The sequence below is a fragment of the Lactuca sativa genome, chromosome 4 (genome assembly GCF_002870075.4).
Source record: "Lactuca sativa cultivar Salinas chromosome 4, Lsat_Salinas_v11, whole genome shotgun sequence".
Classification (NCBI taxonomy): domain Eukaryota; kingdom Viridiplantae; phylum Streptophyta; class Magnoliopsida; order Asterales; family Asteraceae; genus Lactuca; species Lactuca sativa.
In genome coordinates, this window is record NC_056626.2 from 232947364 (window position 1) to 232971581 (window position 24218).

The 24218-nt window shown below is 40.8% G+C and overlaps 1 protein-coding gene across 1 annotated transcript; it reads left to right on the plus strand.

Moving 5' to 3' along the window:
• The first annotated feature begins 160 nt into the window (after window positions 1-160).
• Window positions 161-24197, plus strand: LOC111920668 (uncharacterized). The gene is made up of 4 exons (XM_052771094.1): window positions 161-320; window positions 432-515; window positions 1583-1640; window positions 23621-24197. Exons 1-4 carry the CDS (start codon window positions 161-163, stop codon window positions 24195-24197), a joined length of 879 nt encoding a protein of 292 aa, XP_052627054.1.
• The last annotated feature ends 21 nt before the right edge of the window (window positions 24198-24218 follow it).

The window sequence follows — 24218 nt, forward strand, 5'->3', positions numbered from 1 at the left end:
CTCACCCTTATACCTCCCTCACAGGCCGCCACCCTACCCCCTTCCTTCTCTGACTACCGAGCCACCGCTGTGCTACTCCGCTGAAGACGTGAACCACCGTGACCCTCCAGTCGCCACCTTGGTGAGGCGATCGCCACGTGGTCGTTACTGCTTTGCCGTCATGGAGCCTCCTAGTGCCGTTGTCATCCTCTTCCATCGTTGTTGCTTCACTTTCATCTTTTCTTCTCCCTCAGTTCGTCGAAGCGCCACCATCACAGTCGCATCTTCTCTCCGCCGCCGCTGTTCTCCGTGTTCGTTGACGACAAGCTGCCGCCGTTGCCGTATTCATCGATGACAACCATCAAGTTGTCGCCGCCAACCACCGCTTTTAAGTGATGGTGTGTGCAATGCGTGTGTGTGTGTGTTAGTTTCAACTGATTGTTTGGTGTTAGTATGTGTTGTGCGTGTTTCCTCTAGCCGAAGAAACAAGAAAAGGCCACCACCACCACCACCGGCCACCATAAGGGTGGCTGTGTGTTTGTGTTTGTATTAGTGTGTGTGTGTGTGTTGTTTGGGGTTTAGCATTGTAAATTGTAACTAGAAAGTAGAATAATGAAAAAAACTCATAACCACCACCGTGAGGTGGTGGCTGCCGCCTCCTGCCACCACCAACCGTCATGTTGGGTGGCGGTGTGCTTTTGCTTGCGTTTAGTTACTTTTTGGATGCTTGGATAAATATGGACTTGGAGCCATAACCACCACCATGAGGTGGTGGCCGTCGCCGTAAGCCGCCGTTGACCACCACTACCCGAGGTAGTAGTAGTTGGTGCCCAACTAGCGAAACCCTAATGGGCCTAGTGAAACCCTAATTGTCCTAATGAAACCCTAATGGATCTAAGGATTTAGATTTTGGGCCTACTGGGTTAGAAACCCTAATTAGGGTTTAGAAAACCCTAATTAGGGTTTAGAAAACCCTAATTTTGGAATTATGGGCTTGGACTTATTGGGACCCACATTTTGGGCCATTGGAATGGAATTGTGAATTACACCCAATCATACTATATGATTTATCTAGTAGAGTGATGGACTTAATGGATTAAGTCCCTAACGGGTTAAGTGAGAAACACTTAACCCTAATTGTCATTTTATGTGAAACCCTAATTTCACTTGGGCCTTGAGTTGGACTTTGGTGATTGGGCTAATAATGGGCCATTCAAGAAAAACTTTATGGACTAAGAATATATGGATGGGCTTTAAGGTAAGGCCCATTTGAGGGTTTGGACCCGATTTGGAAAATTGGGTCATAGGTGGGCCATAATTAGGCCTTCATGATTATTACATATTGGACCATTAGAAATGCCAAATGTTTGGATTGGACTAAATGGTTGGGCCTCAAAATAAGACCATGTAAAGGTTTGGGCCTAATTTGGAAAAGTGGGCCATAATTGGGCTTTGATTCATAGTTTAACTTTTGGGCCTTTGGATTGGGCCTTGAGTTGAATCAAGCTAAGATAGGGGTAAAGCATTATTTTAACCTAAGCATGGACTTATGATTTTTGTGTTGGAACCCAATTTTAATTGAATGTTGTTTTAATATTAACAGTTTGGGAAGCTATCATCCAACAGTCAGGGTTTCGTCTGCGGGAATTCAGCAATGTGAGGTGAGTTACCTTCCAGTAGAAGTGGGTCTAAGGCACCAATGTCGGCCCACCAGTAGGTGATTATGTATGAGATGATTGTCTTTTTGATAATTGACTGGTTTGTGTCTATCTGATATGCTCTATGTGCTAGGATGCTCTTATATAAGTGTTAGTAGTAGTAGGAATGAAATATCCCTTGATATCGGTTGAAAGATACCGAAGGGGTAGTCAGTACCCATGCATGCCTAGCAGTATGTTCATGATATGATGTTATGTGATAGTGGTAGTAGGGGGAATAGTCCCCATATCCATTCTATAGGGCCAAGGGGTAGGTCGGACACCCCAGTATGTCTAACAATATGATTATGTTATGTTTCTATGTAGTAATAGTAGGGGGTGAAATAGTCCTCGTAACCGGTTGAGATAAACCGGAGGGGTAGGTCGGACACCCCTGTATATCTGATAGGGGTAGGTTAGGCACCCCGGTATGCTCAGCAGGGTAGGTCGGTGTGTCTGAACTCAAACTAAGGACTTGGTATGAACATTTTCAAAAGTAAAATCATTTTATAAAAAGAAATTTGAAAAGAGAAAAGAACCTTGAAAAGAACAAGGTGTGCGATGCGTGCAATCAGCTGAACTCAAGTAAGTTTTCCCCAAGATACCCATGCATGTTATACTATGTTATGTTATGATATGATTATAAGAAATGCATGCCAAATTAGGGCTAAGGATCTATGAAGGATTCCTTGTATGCCTATTGTATATGATTGTAGACCTGCATGATAGTACTGATCAGTCAGTAATAGGATAGCCTGTTTAGGTTATGCCTGATTGTATGAGCCTTTATATTGCATGTACAAATTCCTGATTAGAAGATAAAATGGTTTTATTGGAGTATGATGGTTAGATTTTCCATTGTCTGAATGCTACTTGCTTTGTGGGACTCATAGTGATGTGAGTTATCTACTAAGTGAATATGCTAATTCACATGGGACAAATGTCGGATAATCTCTGAGTAATGGACTTAACCATATTGTGTAGCTCTCGTCTGAGTGTAACCGTTCTAGGGATGAGTCTTTTACTCGAAGGATTATTTGATCTTTGTTGCATGTGGCTATGTTCATAAGGTAGCTAGTTAACATTACTGGGAATCTTTCAGCAGCTGAGGACTGGGTGGGTTTGGGAACCTAGGAAAGCCTAGGATATGCTTCAGTGGGTTAGTAGTGAGGTTTAGTGAGACTTGGGTGTCTCAGTTTGAGGATGTGACTTGGAGGATTCGGGAGGATTTCTGAGGAAAGTATGGATAGGTGTGGAATGTAGTATTGGGCCCGTACTACTGAAAGCACATGATCCATACTCGAATCGATGAGAGTCTTGGAGAATCTGAGAAGCTTCGAGGATGAGTTTGTGACTCGTTGTAGGGACAAAGGATGTTCTAGTTGTCGCAGCTTAGCCATTGGCAAGTGAGCTAGTAAGCGTGACAGGTTGTCAGACCCTAGAGGATATGACTTTTAAGTCCAAGGATGCGAGATCGATTTGGAGCACTTTGAGAAGAGAGGGTCGTGCCAGGTGCATATAGTAGGGGGTCCTGGGGAGAGACCCAAGACTTCTGATCATCGGGTGAAAGGCCAGCAGGGTTAGAGTCAGTGCAACATGTGTACGAAAGTACACAAGGGAGTTTGACACTCCAAGGGTTTTGGGTTCTACAAGGGTAGCGGGGTTGGTCATGTTAGGAAAAGGTGATCAGGATTCCTCCAGATGTTGCAGGTATTACATTTTCTACTGCTACTAGATGGATGTTTGGAATACGTATCGCTTTGGAATTATGAGTGAGTTTGGATAAGTAGATCTCGGTTCGGTTTTTTCCTAGTATTTGGGTTATCAAGGATCATATATGCCATCTTTCATGCTGAAAAGTCCTTGATGAACTCACGGAGGGATGCATCTTGCGGAGTGGGTTCCGCGTGTACGGTTATCATTCTGGATCTTTGTTGGGATCCGTTCAGGAGTATTATTCAGAGGATATTAGGTCAGGATTAGAGCGATAGTTCTCCAATGCAGTTCGAGTTTAATGGTTCTATCCTTGTTCGGGTATGGTCGATAGTTGTCCATGGAAGAACCTTGGAGTTCAAGGCACTACCGTTGCTAGGACAAGACTGGTAGCATGAAGAGGGTAGTGTCAGTTTCGGGTGTTGGATGCATAAGTGGTTGGCCATTGGATGTTCAAGAGAATTGTATTTTTGCATGGGCTGGGTTCAATTAGGGTTCAGTGGTGCTGCAAGATTGGAAGTGGGAACAAGGATTCGTCAGCTAGGGTGAAGATTAAGGCCTCCAACTGTCAGCATGGGAGGTAGATTGAGGTTTCAGACTGGACCAGATTTCAAGAGTACTCTTCTAGATTTTAGAGGATGGGCGATCTTAAGGTTTAACTGGTAAGTTATTGCTAGCATTGGTAAGCACAGGTTGTCATCAGTGGGATACTAGAAAGCGAGAAGGATTGGGAATCCTTGAACTCTCATGTGTCGTGAAGACTTAGTCGAATCTAAGTGGGGGAGAATTGACCAGGTACTTAGGAGCAGTAATAGGTGTGAAACTAGGATGAGATTCACATCCTCATCAGAATAGAATGGTGGTCAAGTGGCCATCTAGGTTGAGCATTGGATGAGTTGGGAGTTCGGAAAACATTCCAATGTTTAGTTCGTGTTTTTCCTTGGCATTGGGTAACAGGTTTAGAGATCTAGGTTAGAGGTCCAATTAGAATTCAAGTTCAGATGAGTGTTAGATCGAGTGCGTGTTCGACCAGTTTAGAAAGTGTTGTAAGACTACGAGGGTATCTGTAGCGTTCACTAACAGTTAAATAGTATGGAACGTTTTGTAAGAATGCGGGGGTAGCCATAACAATCACTAACAGTCAGATAGTATGGAAAGTGTTGTAAGACTGCGGGGGTAGCTGTAGCATTCACTAACACTCAGTTAGCCTGGAAAGTGTTGTAAAACTGCGGGGGTAGTCGTAGAATTCACTAGCAGTTAGATAGTGATAGAGTAATGTAAGTCTGCGAGTGTAGCCGTAGCATTCACTAGGTTGGTCGATAGCATGAGGACGTTGTTAGGACGTTGAAGGAACAGTAGTACTCACTAGTTCGGGTGTAGCAGTGAGGGCGTTGCAAATCCACAGATTGATTTATGGATTACGGAATTACCCAGATGGATTAGATCTAGTTGAGCCAGCGATACGACCATAGGAACGCCACGACAGTTATGGGATAAGGGAAGCAATGGACGGTATAATATTGTTTGTGATATAAGACTACCATTGGTTAGGTAGCAATCACTTTTAGCCTTGGATTTGGTGACGTCATGACTCGACGTATGAGACCGATCAGTTAGATCAGAAGGTCGTTAGAGCTACAAGGGCAATACAACCAGTGGTAATTATTGATAGAAGGGGATTCTGTTCGGAAGTCGTGTGAGGCGACTATGTGGGAGTCCTTTGGCTCCGCCGCCGGGTCGGAACCCGGTGTTTCAGATGACTGACAAACGAATTGAGACCAGAGAGGTCACGATAGATTATGGAAAGCAGCCATGTGGCAACATGGTGTTTTGAAGGTGGCAGTATTAGTATTAGCATTTCAGAATTTCAGGTATGGATGGGTAATAGATTTCTTAGGTTATGCTAAGTCAATCACAGTGGGATTAGCTGAGCCTTGACCAAGTATAAGTGATCTGCATGGATAATTAGGTATGTGATCATATTTTATAGTGGGAACCTCGAGCTATCAGAAGTTAAGTAGTCAGTTGAGGGGTAAACTGATTGGATTCAACAATAATGATTCAGTATGAGTGGCATGTCAGAAAAATCAGACCATCTCAAGACAACTAATTTCAGACGGAGTAGATGTGATCTTGTTGCGAGGAATTCGTTTACCTGAGGATTTTAGGGCTTTGCGAAGATTGGTCACGGCTACCCTGGGAAGGCTAGGGTGTGCCTAGGATGGTGACCATGTTACTAGAGTGGTTGGGCGAGTAAGGAATGATTTGGAGGACGAAATCTAAATTAAGTGGGAGAGAGTTGTAACACCCTGTTTATTAAATGAATAAATAAATAAATTAATGAATGTATAGTAGCCCTAAAATCAATAATTATATAGTAACTTGTTGGTCTCGAGGAGCTAATTGTCATAATTTTAGAGACTGGGGGTTAAAAGTGTATGTTTCAGATTGGTTTTGTAAATAATTATGAAGGCAGGGACTACATGGTAAATTATTGGGACTTAACTTGAAGAGATTTTGGAGGCTTAGGGGCTGAATGGTAAAATAAAGACTTCAATTGAAAACAATTTGTAGAAGGAGGGGCTGTTGGGTAAATTTTGGATTTAATTTGAAGGGATTTTAGATGGCTAGGGGTAAAAGGGTAAATTGTTGAATAGTTTTGAAAGAAAAGGGAGATAGAGGGACCATTCTTGACATTATGGCATTGAGTTTCGTACGGCTCGGGTATATAATCGATACAAACCCTAACCCTAAATGGAGGAACAGCCGTCAACTCCCCTTTATGCCTCCCTCACCGGCCGCCACCCTACCCCCTTGGTTTTCCGACTACTGAGTCACCGTTGTGCCACCCTGATGAAGACATGAACCACTCTGACCATCCATCTGCCGCCTTTGTGAGGCGATCGCCACCTAATCGCTGGTACTTTGTCGTCATGGAGCCTCTTTATGCCGCTGTCATCCCCCTCCGTTGTTGCTACTTCACTTCATCTTTTCTTCTCCCTCAGTTTGTCAAAGTGCCACCACCACAATCACATCTTCTCTCCGCTGCCGCCGTTCTCCATGTTCGTTGACGACAAGCTATCGTCGCTGCCGTGTTCGTTGACGACAACCATCAAGCTGTCGCTGCCAACCACTGCTTTTAAGTGATGGTGTGTGCAATGCGTGTGGGTGTTAGTTTCAGCCGATTGTTTGGTGTTAGTATGTGTTGTGTGTGTTTTCTCTAGCCAGAAAACCAAGAAAAGGCCACCGTGTAACGCCTGTGTTTCCGAGCTTGCCATTTTTAGCAATGTAATAGTCTAGGTTAACCTTTGTAACCCGTTTTGAAATAATAAAAGTGTATTATTTGAGTATTATGTGTTTTGTGCTTAATTGCTTAATTATGTGGTTTGATTAATTAAGAATAAAAATAAGCATCAAAATTAAAGTGTGAGGTAAACCCGATATCTTTTCATAAAGTTGTAGTGGTCGAAACAAGGATTCCGGAGATATAAGGAATGCCGAAATCCGAGTTATAACGAAGAAGTTATGACCTGTCGAAGTTTCGCGACAGAACCGGCACGACCCAGCGCGACCCAGCGCGACGTAGATAGTGAATTTAAGGTAGATAGATATCTATCCTTAGTGATCTAAATGAGAATTGAAGATCTCATCGATAGTAGTGCAACGACGGAAAGACGGGCGGAAACGGAGTTCAGATGAAGGAGTTATGAATTTCGAACGAAGTTTTCCTGTCCCGGCCTACTAAAGATAATATATAAGTAATATACTTATAATATATTAAAAATAAAGTCAAAATTAGCCAATGGAGTCTAAACGAGAGTTGTAGAGCATAATCTCACCTTCGCGGCGATATAAAGAACGTCGAAAACGAAGTTCGTATGCGAAAGTTATGAATTTCTGAAGTTCGGGGCGCGAAACCCCAAAACTGTCAGAGACCACGACGTGGCAAGCAGTGCTACGACGTGGCAAGTGTCCTGACACCTCCGGGAGGCCCCCAGATGCAACTTGGGATGACGCATGCAGTGACGACCAAGCCCACGACGTGGAAAAAGGTTGCCACGACGTGGCAAGGGCCAAATTTGCCCTATAAATAGATTTGAAGGGCCAACCGTTTAGGGTTGCTATTTTCTCTCTTCTCTCTCCCGTTTTGCATCGATTTGCATGCCAGAAGTACCCCGAAGCCCCGGTAATATTCCCGAGTCCCGAGGCAAGTCCCGAGATCCCGAAGATCCCGAGAAGTGCGGTTCCCGAGCCGAAGCTCTGCCCGCGAGAAGTTCGATTTTTGTGGAGATCTTCCAGATCTGCTGAGGATTACTACTTCTGCAAGTCGTAGTGCTGTCCGATCATCTTCTGATCAAGTGAGTGTATACTACCTTTCATAAACACGATAATAATACAAGTATGGTTTGAGTGTATTAAGTATATTGTTGTTTATATGTGTGAATGTATATTCACTCTCTTCTATCTCATGGATCTGATTTGTTTTCTATGAAATATGTGTTATGTGTGTGTGTGCCTCATCTGTTATGTGGATTTTGTGTTGATTAAGGCATGCTATACAGGTTTTTAAACTATGTATAAAAATGTATATTTTTATCTACTAATATGTTGGGTAGAACATGGGTAGATAGTTGGTGTGTAATAAACAGATGAGAGGCCTCGTTGTTGTTTGATTTAGTCATCTAGCGGAGTTTAGATGACGACCACTGGCTATTCTAGACAGTCTTGTGGAAACATTAGCAGGTTCGCCACCTGTAGGTGTTAATGAACTTGGGTGTTCATTCGCTGTACTCCATCCCCCTCATGGTTGCCTTATTTGACTTATATTGCTGAGGTACCCCCGAAGCATGTGTTGTCGCCCCGATGAAATATTCTTAGACTAGGTCCCTTGTGTTAGTTGTTTTAGGGACATAAAGTGAGAATAACGGGAATGGGTAATTGGGTTATTGTTGGTTGGTGAAAATTAAATATGATTATTTATTGTAGGTTGAAAACCCTATATGCTCACCAGGCTCCCAAGCCTGACCCACTCAGTTTTATTTGTATTACAGGAAGTGGCGCGAGGGCATGAGATGGATGAACCATCAGTTATTTTGTTTACAAGTCTGTATATGTATATATTTATTGAATGACTTGTAATGCTATCGTTTATGCTTATTGGTCTGTATCGGAACATGACACCCCGAGTTTTGATTATATAATGAAAAATACATTTCTTTTATGAAATGCTTTGGTAAACATTGTTTTATCATGCTTTGTTTTTGGGAACAAATTCCGCAACTCTTTCAAATCAAAAGGATTTACTCTGAAAATATTTTAAAAGCATAAATGAAAAACGGTCTTTTCTGGCCGAGATTTTGGGGATGTCACAGTTGGTATCTGAGCATTAGTTTAAGCGAACTAGGAATTTGTAGGATTTCTAGACTTAAACTTAGAATGCTAAGTGGAATTTTGAGATGTGTGTCTGTTGTGTTTTAGACATGAGCACTGGTTTATTTTAGGAAAGTTGCCTAAAATGCTTTTATGTGCTAAATGTTATATGTTGCCATATATGAAATTATTTGTTCGGATCTATGGTCTGTTGCTGACCGGATCTAGAAACCTTATGTGTGTAGGATTCTAAGCGTGCGTCTACGAATTTAGAACTAGCATGTAACCGTTTCGGTGTGATAAGGAAGATTTGAATATCTACCATGATTGAGGATCTAATTTCACCTTATTCGGTGTGTAGATCAAAATGGTTAGAACAAGAAGTGGAGTTGGAAATGCTGATGAAAACAGGAATCAACCACCAGTGATTGAACAAGTACCTGTTGTAGCAGCAGCACCTGAGCCAATAACCATGGCTGGTGTGCAAATGATGATTCAGACGATGTTGGATCGTCAGATGGATGAAACTAGATGGTTGCTTCAACAGAATCGTGAAGAACTGTCAATCCGTGTGGAGGAGCCTGAATTAAATGAAGGGCACTCGGAAGGGGGAAACTTCAGTGGGTCTATTGGTCAAGCCAACCCACCGATAGTTAGGCAAGATAACCATGATGGAAGAAATGATGGAATGGGATGCAAGTACAAGGACTTTCTAACTTGCAAACCATCGACCTTCAATGGAAAGGAGGATCCGATTGGGGTTATGGATTGGATCTCTGAAATGGAGTTGGCCTTTATGACTTGTGGCTGCAGGGGTAAGTTGCAAACTATCTATGCCGTGCAACAATTCCGAGGTGGAGCCGTTCGTTGGTGGAACACTCTAGGGAAGACGTTGAGCCCTAATGAGCCACTGCAATTGTCATGGGCAGAGTTCTTGGTGCAGTTCAAGCGCAGATTCTGCTCGGCTCAAAATTTGTTGGAGTTGGAGAGCAAGTTCCTGACATTGACGAAAGGCAGCATGTCAGTTGATGAATACACCAATAACTTCACCGATAAGATGGAGTTTGCTTTGCGCATCGTTCCAGATGAGCTGACAAAGGTGGATCGGTATGCGAAGGGACTCCCATGGGAGTACGAGGTGCCAGTACGTCAGGCACTTACTCTAGAGGCAACTATCTGGGCTGCCAAGTCTGTTGAGAACATGATCAAGGGGAGAACCACCGACAAGGTTGATGTTGGTGAGAAAAGAAAGTTTGAGGGAACATCTGGTTCCGGTAAGAAAGGAAAATTTTCGCAATCTGATTCGAAAAAGTTTGGAGGAAAAGGAGGCGAAGCAAAGTGGTGTGATAAGTGTAAGAAAAAGCACTTTGGGAAATGTAGTGAGGATGTAACCTGCTACAAGTGTGGAAAGATGGGACATTTTGCCAATGAATGTCCGAACAACAAAAGGATGTGTTTTGGTTGTAATGAAGAGGGGCATATTTTGAAAGACTGTCCGAAGAAGAAGGAGGCAGCTAGGCCCAACATTCCACCAAAGCCGAAGGCGAGAGCCTTCCAGATGACACTTGAGGCTGCGAAAGATGAAGCTGATGTCGCTTCAGGTACCTTTCTCATAAACAAATTACCTGCTCAAATTTTGTTTGATTCTGGAGCCAACTACTCCTTTATTTCGCATGAGTTTGGTAGAAAGCTAGTTTTGCCTGTTGATAGACTAGATAATGCTTTATTAGTCGAAGTAGCTAGTGGCAAGTTTGTACCTGTTAGCCATCGTATGAAAAACATCTTAATTGATCTGAATGGGAATAAGTTTCACGAGGAATTATTGCCTATCGAACTAAATGGTTTCGACATCGTTTTGGGAATGGATTGGCTTAGCGCCAATGATGCCGAAATTTTGTGCAAGAAGAAGATAGTTAAAGTAAACCCGCCTGGGAAGGATTCATTTATGGTGTATGGGGACAAACGCAGAGTAAATTCTGGAATCATTTCTCTAATGAAAGCCAGAAAGTGTTTGACCAAGGGATGTACATCATATTTAGCATTCGTGATCGATGCTAAGAAGGAAAAGAAGTTGATGCAGAGTATTCTAGTGGTGTGTGATTATCCGGAAGTATTTCCCGAAGATCTTCCTGGATTACCACCTGATAGACAAGTGGAGTTTAGAATAGACTTGCTATCAGCAACCACGCCAATAGCAAAAGCACCTTATCGATTAGCACCGACGGAGATGAAGGAGCTGATGATGCAACTTCAGGAGTTATTGGACAAAGGTTTCATTAGACCTAGTTCATCGCCCTGGGGAGCTCCGATGTTATTTGTGAAGAAGAAAGATGGAAGTATGAGAATGTGCATCGATTACAGAGAGCTGAACAAGGCAACAATAAAGAATAGATATCCGTTGCCGAGGATTGATGACCTATTTGATCAATTGCAAGGTTCGAGCTATTTCTCGAAGATCGATCTAAGGTCAGGATATCATCAGCTAAAAGTAAGAGAGCAAGATATCGAGAAAACTGCATTCAGAACTAGATATGGACACTACGAGTTCTTGGTTATGTCGTTTGGACTAACCAATGCTCCGACAGCGTTCATGGATTTGATGAATAGGGTTTGTAATCCTTTCCTTGATAAATCCGTGATAGTGTTCATAGACGACATTCTGATTTACTCGAAAAGCCAGGAGGAACATGGCAGACACTTGCGAGAAGTGTTAGAAATCTTGAAGAAGGAGAAGCTGTATGCTAAGTTCTCCAAATGTGATTTTTGGATTCGTGAAGTCCAATTCTTAGGTCACGTGGTCAACCAAGAAGGGATAATGGTTGATCCAGCGAAGATCGAAGCTGTAATGAAGTGGGAACAACCGAAAAGTCCCACGGAGATTCGAAGCTTTTTGGGATTAGCCGGATATTACTGAAGGTTTATCCAAGGTTTTTCCTCGATCGCTACTCCATTAACAGCTTTGACCCACAAAGGAGCTACTTATGCTTGGAGTGATAAGCATAAAGAAGCATTTGAGCAGCTAAAGAAGAAGCTATGCGAGGCACCGATACTTTCTTTACCCGATGGAGTTGAAGACTTTGCTGTTTATAGCGATGCATCTAGTGTTGGATTGGGTTGTGTTTTGACCCAAAGAGAAAAGGTGATAGCATATGCGTCTCGACAGCTGAAAGAGCATGAAAAGAATTACCCGACTCATGATTTGGAGTTGGCAGCGGTAGTTTTCGCTCTGAAAATATGGAGGCATTACCTCTATGGCACGAAGTGCAAACTTTTCACTGATCATAAGAGTCTCCAATATCTCTTTAATCAGAAAGAATTGAATATGAGGCAACGACGCTGGCTAGAATTACTTAAAGACTACGACTGCGAGATACTTTACCACCCCGGTAAAGCTAATGTTGTTGCTGATGCTCTCAGTCGGAAAGTCAATCTTGAAAGGAGAAGGCCAAGAGCGTTGATAATTGAAGTTGTCTCGACCATTGTGGAAAGTATAAAGAAAGCTGAAGAGGAAGCTTCTGAGAAAAATGACCGAAAGGAGGAATGTTTGGGTAAAACGTTGGTGTTTGGTACAAACGGTCATGGAATGAAGGTATTCCAAGATCGTATTTGGGTACCTAAGTCAGGAGGAATTAGGGATCTTCTGATGGAAGAAGCTCACAAAACCATGTACTCAATTCATCCTGGCAGCACTAAAATGTATAGGGACCTGAAACCCTACTACTGGTGGCCGACGATGAAGCTTGATGTTGCAAAGTATGTGGCTGAGTGTGTGACTTGTGCGAGAGTCAAGACACAACATCAGAAACCTTACGAGAGTTTAGAACCATTGCCTGTGCCTATGGGTAAGTGGGAAGACATTGCTATGGACTTTGTCACTAAACTGCCCAGAACAAAGAATGGTCACGACATGATTTGGGTGGTCGTTGATAGATTCACTAAGAGTGCGCATTTCATAGCAGCCAAGGAGAAATGGTCTATGGAAAAGCTTGCGAATTCTTATGTGAGAGAAATTGTGAGGCTTCACGGTGTTCCGTTAACGATTGTGTCGGATCGTGATAGCCGTTTCACCTCACGTTTTTGGAAAAGTCTACAAGAGGAATTGGGTACCAAGTTATGTTTAAGTACAGCTTACCATCCGCAGACTGATGGTCAGAGTGAAAGAACAATACAAACACTTGAAGATATGCTGAGAGCATGTACCATGGAATTCCTAGGTAACTGGGATGAACACTTACCTTTAGTAGAATTTTCCTACAATAATAGTTTCCACTCGAGCATTAAGATGGCACCTTATCAAGCTTTGTATGGACAGAAGTGTCGTACGCCGTCTTGTTGGCTTGAGGCTGGGGAAAAGCAGTTTATGGGACCGGAGATGGTTCATCAAACCGCTGAAAAGTTGAAAATAATCAGGGAAAGAATGTTAGCAGCTCAGGATCGTCAAAAGAGCTATGCTGACAAGAAGCGAACACCGATGACTTTTGAAATTGGAGATTCGGTTTTGGGGTCTAACATTGTAAATTGTAACTAGAAAGTAGAATAATGAAAAAAACTCATAACCACCACTATGAGGTGGTGGCTGCTGCCTCCTGTTGCCACCAACCACCGTGTTGGGTGGCAATGTGCTTTTGCTTGCGTTTAGTTGCTTTTTGGATGCTTGGACAAAAATGGAATAGGAGCCATAACCACCACCGTGAGGTGGCCGCCACCACCGTGATCTGCAGTTGACCACAACTACCCGAGGTGGTAGTGGGTGGAGCCAAACTAGCGAAACCCTAATGGGCCTAGCGAAACCCTACTAGGCCTAATGAAACCCTAATGGATCTAAGGATTTAGCTTTTGGGCCTATTGGGTTGGGATCGAGTTGGAAACCCTAATTAGGGTTTAGATGTCAGAACTAGCCTTTTTGGCTAGGAAATTTCATCCACAAGTAAGCAAGGATTATTGTGAGGCTTGTGCTAACACACCTAAGTTTACAATATGAGTTCCTAAGAAGCCATGTAGTGTTAGGATGCAAATCTCTCCAAGTATAGTGAATCTCTCCCAAATCTCTCCTAAATCCCTCCAAGTATGTGAAATCTCTCCTAAATCTCTCCAAGTATGTGAAATCTCTCCCAAAAGGACCCTCTTGGTCTGGAATCTCTTGGTCCGGAACCTCTTGGTCCGAAACCTCCTGGTCCTGAACCTTCTTAGTCTGGAATGCCTCTTAAGGAGCCAAGAGGAACCCCCATGCTCCGGAACCACCTAGTTCGGACCCTTCGGTTCTGCTCCGGAAGACTCGCCTCACATCATTTCAGAACCTACTAGCTGGCTTCAAACCTCGGTCTGGAATGCTGGCTTTGCCCTGACTCGCATGCGACTTCGGACCCTATAAAGTCACTCCGGATCTCACCTGATGACTCCAGAACCTTGCAACTGACTCAAGAAATTTTGTTTGGACTTCGGACCCTCGTAGGAACCAACCCCCACTCCGGATTTTGGTCATTTTCGGACTTTTTCACCATTTTAAGGCATTTTGACGCCGGAAATCACTCCAAACTCATATTTTTCCTATCTTAAACCCCTTAAACCCCTATTTTATGCTAAAATTAATTATTTTAAGCATATTTACATAAAAAAGTAAATGCTTGGGATTTAGGAAGATCTTATCCTAAATCAAGATAAGGACAAAGAGGTTGACCTTGTGATTTTATGAAATTCTCATTTCCCATGCAAATCACAGTATCCCATGCTTTACCCACCAAATAACAAAGCTTGGACCATCAGATCCACATGCACTAAAGATTCCCTCCCTTTTTCTGACTCTTGAGCACGACAGTAGAAGAAAGATTGGGCTATCCATTCCCTCTCACTCCTCTCATTTCCTCTTAAAAGCTTATCCCCAAGAGTAAAGTAAGGATCTTGCTGGAAGCAAAATTCTCAAATCTTCCCTGGAGTTTTTCTAAAGTAAGTTCTCCACTCATCTAATATTTTATATAATCTTCAAGATAAATCCATATTATTTTACTCATAATAATATGTGATAATCAATCTTAGGATAAACTTTCTTCACAGAGGAGTTCCTAATCTAAACCAAAAGTTTAGGCTTGAGATCTTCACTCCATAACTCCAAACAACTCCTCAACCAACTCAAGGTGAGCTTCATACCCCACCTTTCTTCAATGTTTTAATGCTTTTGGGGGAGAGTACAAGTTAAATCTTGCTTAAATACTTGAATAATTGCATGTATACGTATGTTTGTATGTGTGTGTGAAATATTATTAAGTTATTATTTTAGTAATATATTCATGAACGTAAGATTTCACAACTTCATCAAGAACAGAGGATACTTTGATTACAAAGGAGTCTCCCAAGTATTGGGTGTGTTCAACTTAACCCCTTTATCTATGCTTTTGTGTCTAGAGACAAAAGTTATAAAAATGGACCTTGATAAGTGGACACCATTTCTAGTAATTTTCGAAAATGGAAACCTTGTGACTATTTGCAAACTATCAGGAAGTATTTTATAAATATTCGATAAAAAAGTTTGCATCAAGAAAATATACAAATAGAGCCTTTATGACAGAAATATTTGCATGTCATAGGCTGCTGTCATAAAACCTCGAAGAACATAAGTAATGTTCTATATGTCATAAAACAGAAAATGTGTGTCATAACCTGCTGTTATAAATTTATACAAATTATAACTTGACACTTTTTCTCGTGAATAAAATGACACATTTTCAATAAACGAAAAGGAACGAACACGAGGACCCAGTTAACGAGCACAATCAACAATATGGAACGATAACGATATTTCTATTCAATGAGTACGAATTTCATTATTTATCTAACAAATAATGGATCTCTAACGATTGCTCAAAAGGTTGTTAATATTCTAGTCAGACAAATCTCAAAAGTACCTAAATATAAAAATATTAGTGTACGTCTAAGTCTGTAAGGAGTTATAGCCAGAGTCCCTTGGAGGGAGAGCGGAAATTTGTGTATAGATCTATACGGGGTTGACACCCCGCACTTTCGCTGTTCGCTATAGCTAGACAGGCCAGTCTAAGGTGACAAATGTATTTTCCAAACCGAGGGCGCCTGAGAAACGCCAAAACAGGCACTCCGTCAGATTTGTATGGTTATAAGTAATCACTATAATGTGTTATATTAGAAATTTATGTAAGGAAAACCTCATAAATAAATTTTGGCACGTTGTGTTGACTGTCCTACACGTGATAGGTGATGGATGGTCCACATTTATTGTGTTGACTGTCCTTTTTCATCGCGTAGAATGTCCACAATTTCCATGTTGACTCTTTCTCCTAACAAGTATAGAGTCGTAATACTACTATTTTACAAATTAAAAAGCATAGGACTCTATGGTAAACGTTTGTAAACGATTTTGAAAACGATAAACTAACCCACACATATACATAGTTGGAAGTAGAATTTCGAATATTTTATAGCAGAAAATATAGGATTTTCCGGAGAAAACGAATTTTCTACGATTTCGATAACGACAAACTAGAACGCACACTCAATTTTACTCGATAAGAGCAACAAGATTTTCAACCATATTTTCCTTTTGAAAATAAGGGTTTTTTATTGAAATGGTTGACTATTACTATTCAAAAGAACTATTCTCATACACAGCTCGCTTTTACAAATCACACGACTTTTCAAAATCACTCCTTATAAGGATGAACAAAAGTGATGACATACACACATATATCCATGATTTTGAAGGCAAGACTTCAAACGATTTCATAGAAAATATCGGATTTTTTGAAAGTACAATGAGAACAATTCTAAACAAGTGTAAACGATTTTATACAAAAATGCTTATGAACTCACCAACTTTTTAGTTGACGCTTTTCGAAACGACATGTATTCTCAGGGATCTAGTAAGCATGTAACAAGGGACGTTGTTGCAAGACCATATAGCTGTAGTTTGAAGTTTTCTTCTTATGTATCTTTTGTGTAACTCGAAGAATAAATACAATATGTAAACCATGTAAGTCTGTTATCTCAATGTATGATGTTTGGATTGCTCTATTTCATTTATATTCAATTGTTATGATACTACACAATGAAGTCACCCGCCTCCGGACGTTTCCGCCGTCTGGTCCGGGGGTGTGATAGATTAGTATCAGAGCATTGTTTATAGTGAACTGGTATATCTAGCCGTACGATATATACAACTATAAATACAATGGGACTAAAACAAACTATGCCTAAAAGTATACTTTAAGAAGATAAGTATTTTATAAAGGTATACATAATTACAAACCCATTATCATAACTGTCACACCCCCAAACCAAGGATGGCGGAAACGTTCGAGGGTGGAGGACTTCATGTAGAGTATCACAACAATGAGTATAATAGTGCTCAAAGTAAATACAACCATCATAAATATAACTAAAAAAGTTACACCAATGTATATGTTTACATGATTCGAATCAATTACATTATGAAACAAAATGAACTATTTGAAGATTTATCGTCCCATCCTCAAAACGTTGTTGGTTTCCTGTTTTCACTGAATTCCTGAGAATACAAGTAGTTTTGAAAAGTGTCAACACAAAGGTTGGTGAGTTCATAAGAGATTTTATTGGAGAAATAGACCGGTTTCCTTGTAAAAATGATATGATATGTATTCAGAAAATCCGATATTTTCTTTATAAAGTTTATGTAATGTAGTCTCATAACCGACGACCAAAATGTATAAGTAACCTTTCTTATTAAAGGAAAATAAAATGTGCTTAAATTGACATAAACGCACTTGAATTAAATGATGTTCCCGCAAATTCTTATGTTTGTTAATACTTAATGTATATGTAGTCCTAAGTCTCAGGACCGAGAAAATAACAAGTATCGTCTATACTTAAAGTTATAAATGTGGTTTCAAAATGATGTGTAGTCATAAATACCAAAAAAAAACCGAATGTAGACAGTAATATCGGTACTTATTGAGATAAAAGTGATTTTAAAATCGACATAAAACCCATTAAAGTTTTATAAAAATCCCGTAAACTTTATGTATTGTTATATCCTTATGTGAGCCGCTATAATCATACTTAAGACTAATGAACCTGCCACGACGTTTCTCAGGCGTCGAATAACTGAAATGACAATTATCACCCGTAGACCTGCAGGTCCAACTGTAGCTAGCAGCAAGGTGTGGGGTGTCAAACCCAATATAGATCTATATATAACTATCACGTTCTCCCTCCAGGAGACTCTGATTATAACGTACAGGATTTTATATTCCGCACTCGGACGTACGGAAAGAGAATGTCTCACAATCTAGGTTAACAAGCTTACAAGTTGTATGCGGGAGTGTAAAACCTTTCTGTATGAATGTACCCTTTTCGTACGTGTGTGTTATGTGATGTATTTAAAACTATACCTATTATAGTTTTATCCAAAACGTTTGTAATATATAAGAACTCTTTTATGAAAAAGCGTTAGGATTATAAAATCCATTAAACTATGCTTATTATAGTTTATATATATATACGTGTTCTAAATGAATGAATAATCTTATCATGAATGACTTATTTTCAGTTTATGATGATAAAATTTACAACATATCACATTCAATACTTAGAACTTGACATTATCCACTTTGCTCAACATTATACAAAGTGTTGTAAAAATTACAAGCTGTTAACAAATTTTCAGCCTTTCTACACTGTTTTTGAAAATTCATAGAAAAATCATACGAAGTCGAAAACTGAATCCGTAAATTCTGAGAGTTCCCAAAATGTGTCTAGTTTACTCATAATTTTTATCATGATTTTTAATGACCTGTAACTTAGGTGAAAAAGTCCATAATCACAGACTGGTCCGGATTGGTGTTTGAAATGATAGGCAGTTTTGTAAAAATCACCATAAATTGTAGAAAAATCGTATGGAGATGTGCAAGTAGTCATTTTAAAGCTAAGAAGTGGAACTACATGCACCTAAAACAGTTTTGAAAACTAAAATGTTTAAGGTGTCCAAAACAGTCCGTGAATGGAGTCTAACTTTTCTGATGAAAGCTGTTAGAAAATTTTAGTTATGTTCTTGGTGTTTTAACTTGTATTCCCCCCCTAAAAACTTATGAAAACATGAAAATGTAGGGGTATGAACTCACCTTGTGTGATTTCAGTAGATAAGTGTTGAAGAAGAGAAGTGTTCAACCCAAGAACACTTGAAGATTCGCTTGAAGATTCGAAGCTCTAACACAAATTTAATGGAGTTTGTGTAAGATACTCATGATTTGAGTGGAAATAATCGAGATAATCTTAAAGGAAATGGATTATGCTTACCAAAGGTGGAGGAAACTCTCAAGATCAGCCCTTGAATCTCGGATTTCTAGAGAGAGAAGTGAGAGAGAAAGGAGTTTGATCTTCTTGTGAAATGAGAACAAATGAGAGAAAATGAGGAGAGAGGATGGATATCTAGCTCTCAAAACATGGAGATGGCTTGTGGGGAAGGTAAAAAAAGTACAAGGAAGTGACAAGGTATGGTGGGGAGGAGTGTGAGTTAATCATGGAGTGGGTATGGGGTTGTTTGTGTCATAAAATAAGGTAAAGTCAACACTCTTCTTTTTGTACCTTACCAACTCCTTTTTAATAAGATTTTATCCTTAAAATGTGATTAAATCATTAATTTAGGGGCCTTATAATTAAAAATAAAGTTTTGGGTGAAAATCCTATGTTAAAATAATTAAAAATGGGTTTAAAATGCAAAAATACACAAAAACGGGGTGAAAAGTGGAATTTCCAGCGGAAATCTTCGGACCTAGGCCGAAGTTCGGTCCCTAGGCCGAAGCTCGGTCAGATGCGCACGGCTCGGAGGGGCTGGTCTCGGAAGCGAAGGCGCGCCAGAAGGAAGAAGCGAAGCGAGGCTGGTCCGAGGCTCGGTCCGAAGAGAAGCAGGTCCGACGCGAAGGCAAGGGTTCGGTCCGAAGGCTGGCTAGAACCGAAGGTACTGTTGTGAACAGTAATGAACAGTACTTTCGGTTCGGATTTTCCCTTCTATGCTGGTTCGGTTCGGACCTTCCTTTAGTGCTGGGTTCGGTTCGGATCTCCTTCATGGCCGGGTTCGGTTCGGATGAACAGTGGTTTCGGTTCAGCTTATGAACAGTACTTTCGGTTCAGACCCTCATGAATAGTGCTTTCGGTTCGGTTCATGAATAGTACTTTCGGTTCGGAGGGTTCGTTTCCTAAGTCCGTTTTTCGCGTAGACTTCCATTCTTGGGCTATTTTTCGCCAATTTCGAGGGTCGGGATGCCCCGAGTGATTATAGAAAGTTGGGAGAGATTTCGAGAGAGATTTGAGAGAGATTCCTCGTTCTCAGAGAGATTTGGGAGAGATTTGATGTACTTGGAGAGATTTCACATACAAAGAGATACGTGAGAGAGATTTCACATACGGAGAGAGATTTGGGAGAGATTTCACATACTTAGGGAGATTTGGGAGAGATTTGACATACTTGGAGAGATTTCACATACGGAGAGAGATTTGGGAGAGATTTCACATACTTAGGGAGATTTGGGAGAGATTTGACATTCTTGGAGAGATTTCACATACGGAGAGAGATTTGGGAGAGATTTCACATACTTAGGGAGATTTGGGAGAGATTTGACATACTTGGAGAGATTTCACATAGAGAGAGAGATTTGGGAGAGATTTCACATACTTAGGGAGATTTGGGAGAGATTTGACATACTTGGAGAGATTTCACATACAGAGAGAGATTTGGGAGAGATTTCACATACGGAGAGAGATTTGGGAGAGATTTCACATACTTAGGGAGATTTGGGAGAGATTTGACATACTTGGAGAGATTTCACATACGGAGAGAGATTTGGGAGAGATTTCACATACTTAGGGAGATTTGGGAGAGATTTGACATTCTTGGAGAGATTTCACATACGGAGAGAGATTTGGGAGAGATTTCACATACTTAGGGAGATTTGGGAGAGATTTGACATTCTTGGAGAGATTTGGGAGAGGTTTCACATACTTAGAGATATGTGGGAGAGGTTTCACATACTTAGAGATATGTGGGAGAGATTTCACATACTTAGAGATATGTGGGAGAGGTTTCACATACTTAGAGATATGTGGGAGAGGTTTCACATACTTAGAGATATGTGGGAGAGGTTTCACATACTTAGAGATATGTGGGAGAGGTTTCATTGGTGACCTTTTTGAGTGTCCGGCTACGCACTACAAGGTCCTTAAACCCCGTTAAGCCTTGATTAGGGATCTTGCATACTCCCGGTGAGTATGTAACATTGTTTTATCGGTTTGGCTCTCCACGTACCACCGTTTTAGGTTAAGGAGATCTAGGTGAACACACTTTTCGATTTATGGTCTCTCATTAGAATAGAGAGTTGTTTAGAAATTACATAAAGTAACTCTAGTACTCACGGCAAATTGAGTTGACCGGTTTGACTTGTTGACTTTAGTTGACTTTGACTTGACTGAAAATTGACGATTGTCACAATAACAAGAAGAAACCAAAAGTAACTAAAGGTTGAACATTACAGTGAAACCTGGGTAGTTATTTAATCATATCTGGGATAAACATAGCCTGATCAACTATATTTATTTGAGATATGACCAACATGTGCTTGGGAGTGATGGTCGTGTTGCAACAAACTGAAAACCTAACAACTATGCGCACAAGAGAATACTAGAATTCGAACATCAAGTTTAAAATACTATAGGAGTATTTTAGGATACTATAAACCCCCTCACACCTAAACTATCCTCGTATACCTCATGTCGTGACCCTTGCACCAATAACGTAGTTGAAATTCCTCGCCAAAACTTCTACTACCCTGTCACGGTGATTGTGGATGGGGCAAGGAGAGACCGAAAGAAGCCTAAGAGGAAAATCCAGAAATGGATCCTAAGGGATACCCATAGATGAATTGTGAAAGGGAGAATTCCGACTAAGAGACCAGCAAGGATGAAAGCGCCAAGGAAACCCTTGGCGAAGCTCTACCTAATTGATAGTAGATCAGAGACCCTTTCACCTTTCTCTTCCCAGATACATAAATACCCCATATAGGTGCTCCTGGAATAGACATACCTAGAAACAAAACAATACCCATGCAAAAATGAGCTTAGGAATTGACTCCTACCCGGTTCAGGGCGCATCTCCACAAAAGACAATCTGATCCACAATTAACATGCACCTAATTCCAATAGCCAACACCCTAATGAATCAGGCATTACCTCTATCTAGACCACAAGTAACCTGAACTGACTCCCATCCCTCCGTCATGAAGTAATGGAGACCATACGCAAAGCCCAGTGTGCAACAGTGTAAATTCGATCCCCCACAAGTAACAAGAACACCATTCCAAATGCCTTACGAAACCCACAAGTAGGACCCGAAAACTATGTAGACCATGTACACTCCTTAAAAGATGAAATGGTCATTTGGAGACCATAACTCATAGCAATCAAGGCTAGGACAGCCTTAGCATCGTAAGGAACACAAAAGGGAACCCTTAATATATGTGAAATGGCAATGCACTTTACACGCTGAAAGTGGATCACCACACTACTCGCCTTAGGTCCGTAATGCCCTTAATATAAGTGAAATGTACACTCCTTAATCGCAACCCATAGTAGTAAACCAAATGGAGTACATCCTCCAAGAATCCATACAACCGAATCCGTTAACCATATTGCTAGCTATGTGCTATTTTGATGGACCTTACGTCAGATAATACATGTTCCCACCCTCTACCATAACTTCATCATGGGGATGTAGGTTGACCCAATTAACACCAGTACATTAAGATTATACGAGTAAATTCACTTGAAACTAACTACGAGTACGCACAAGATCACTTTTCGTGTGCAACAGAGTTATGTATTCTCATGAAGGTAACCAGTACCCTGACCATGCTCCTGTCCTACAAATAGACTCCGCCACTTTCCAAGCCACTGTAACAGCGGCCGTGGCAGCCGTCATGGCATACTTCAATGCCAACAACACAAGCGAAGTTGGAAGCAGTGTCGGTAATTTCAACCGTAACAACAACCAAGGAAACCAACGAAGGAAAACTCACCCATGCACTCAAAAACCAAAACCTAAGAACATGAAATGAAAGTTCAGGAACAAAAAAAGGAGTCAGTTCGACTCAGAGGCTTACCAAAAGGCAACAAGCGGGATCAGTCCCTACCCCTACAAATCCTACTCCTCCCACATCGAGACAATCATACCTTGGGAACAATCCACCATGCAAAAAGTGTAAATACCATCATTGGGGAGCCTGCCAGCAATTTTATTGCAAAAGGTGCAAGAAGATGGGACACACGTCCTGCTACTGTAGGGCCCCGGTCCTATATATCACTCTGACCCTCAACCCAGAAGTAAGTCCAGTTTTTCATAAGTGCGGTGCAACAGGACATTTCAAGAGAAATTGTCCAACAAAGATGACTGACAAGGGAGTTGACAACTAGATAGGAAGAGACGATAAGAAACCCTACCGAAATTTTTTATATGTTTCGAATGATCAACTTTATCTAACAAATTTTACAAAAAGGTCTTGCAAATTGAAAACATAATCAAAAACTATTTCCCCATTCGAGCAAATCCGTAAATCACGGAGAAGCTAGAGAATCCTTACGAACGGACCATGATGCTTCCATATGAAGCTTAGTATCATATATAGATAGGATTCCATAAACTAAGAACGTGCGATCCCGCATCATTCTCCCATCCCTGATCAGAATGTTGATTAGGACAGAACCCCACATTCAATTACCTTTTAAAATCCTAAGTATGTGCGGTTAGGTCACATCCATATATAGTGGAAGGACCTGACAGAATTCGAATTACGAATTCCCTTGCCTTAAAGCAGCACCCTCGTGTTGCCAAGAACACCTAACAAGCAGAAACGAGATAGACCCAATGGTAACAACGAAAATGAAACTAGCAACAATAAGAACACGAACATTGGAACACCTAACAAGCAGGAAAAAGGTAGACCTAATAGTAACAACGAAAATGAAACTAGCAACGATAAGAACGCAAACAATAGAACACCTAACAAGCAGAAACAAGATAGACCCAATGGTAACAATGAAAGCGAAACTAGCAATGATAAGAACACGAACCCTAGAACACCTAACAAACAGAAACAAGATAGACCCAAGGGTAATAACAAAAACGAAACTAGCAACGATAAGAACGCAAACACTAGAACACCAAACAAGCAGAAACAAGATAGACCCAATGGTAACAACGAAAACGAAACTAGCAACGATAATAACGCGAACACTAGAACACCTAACAAGCATAAACAAGATGGACCCAATGGTAACAACAAAAACAAAACTAGTAACGATAAGAACATGAACATAAAACACCATGTCATTCCTAACAACCAATACTCCTCAAATCGATGTGACAACAAGGAGTCTAATGTCATCAGTTGACATAGATAGGCTTGATTCTAA

Bases quoted from the DNA above. Each gene is read 5' to 3' on its own strand.
- LOC111920668 (XM_052771094.1), top strand. From the start codon at position 161: ATGGAGCCTCCTAGTGCCGTTGTCATCCTCTTCCATCGTTGTTGCTTC. The intron at 321-431 runs GTATTCATCGAT...GTTTGGTGTTAG, and splicing joins GACAAGCTGCCGCCGTTGCC to TATGTGTTGTGCGTGTTTCC. The intron at 1,641-23,620 runs GTGAGTTACCTT...GCCTTAAAGCAG, and splicing joins CGGGAATTCAGCAATGTGAG to CACCCTCGTGTTGCCAAGAA.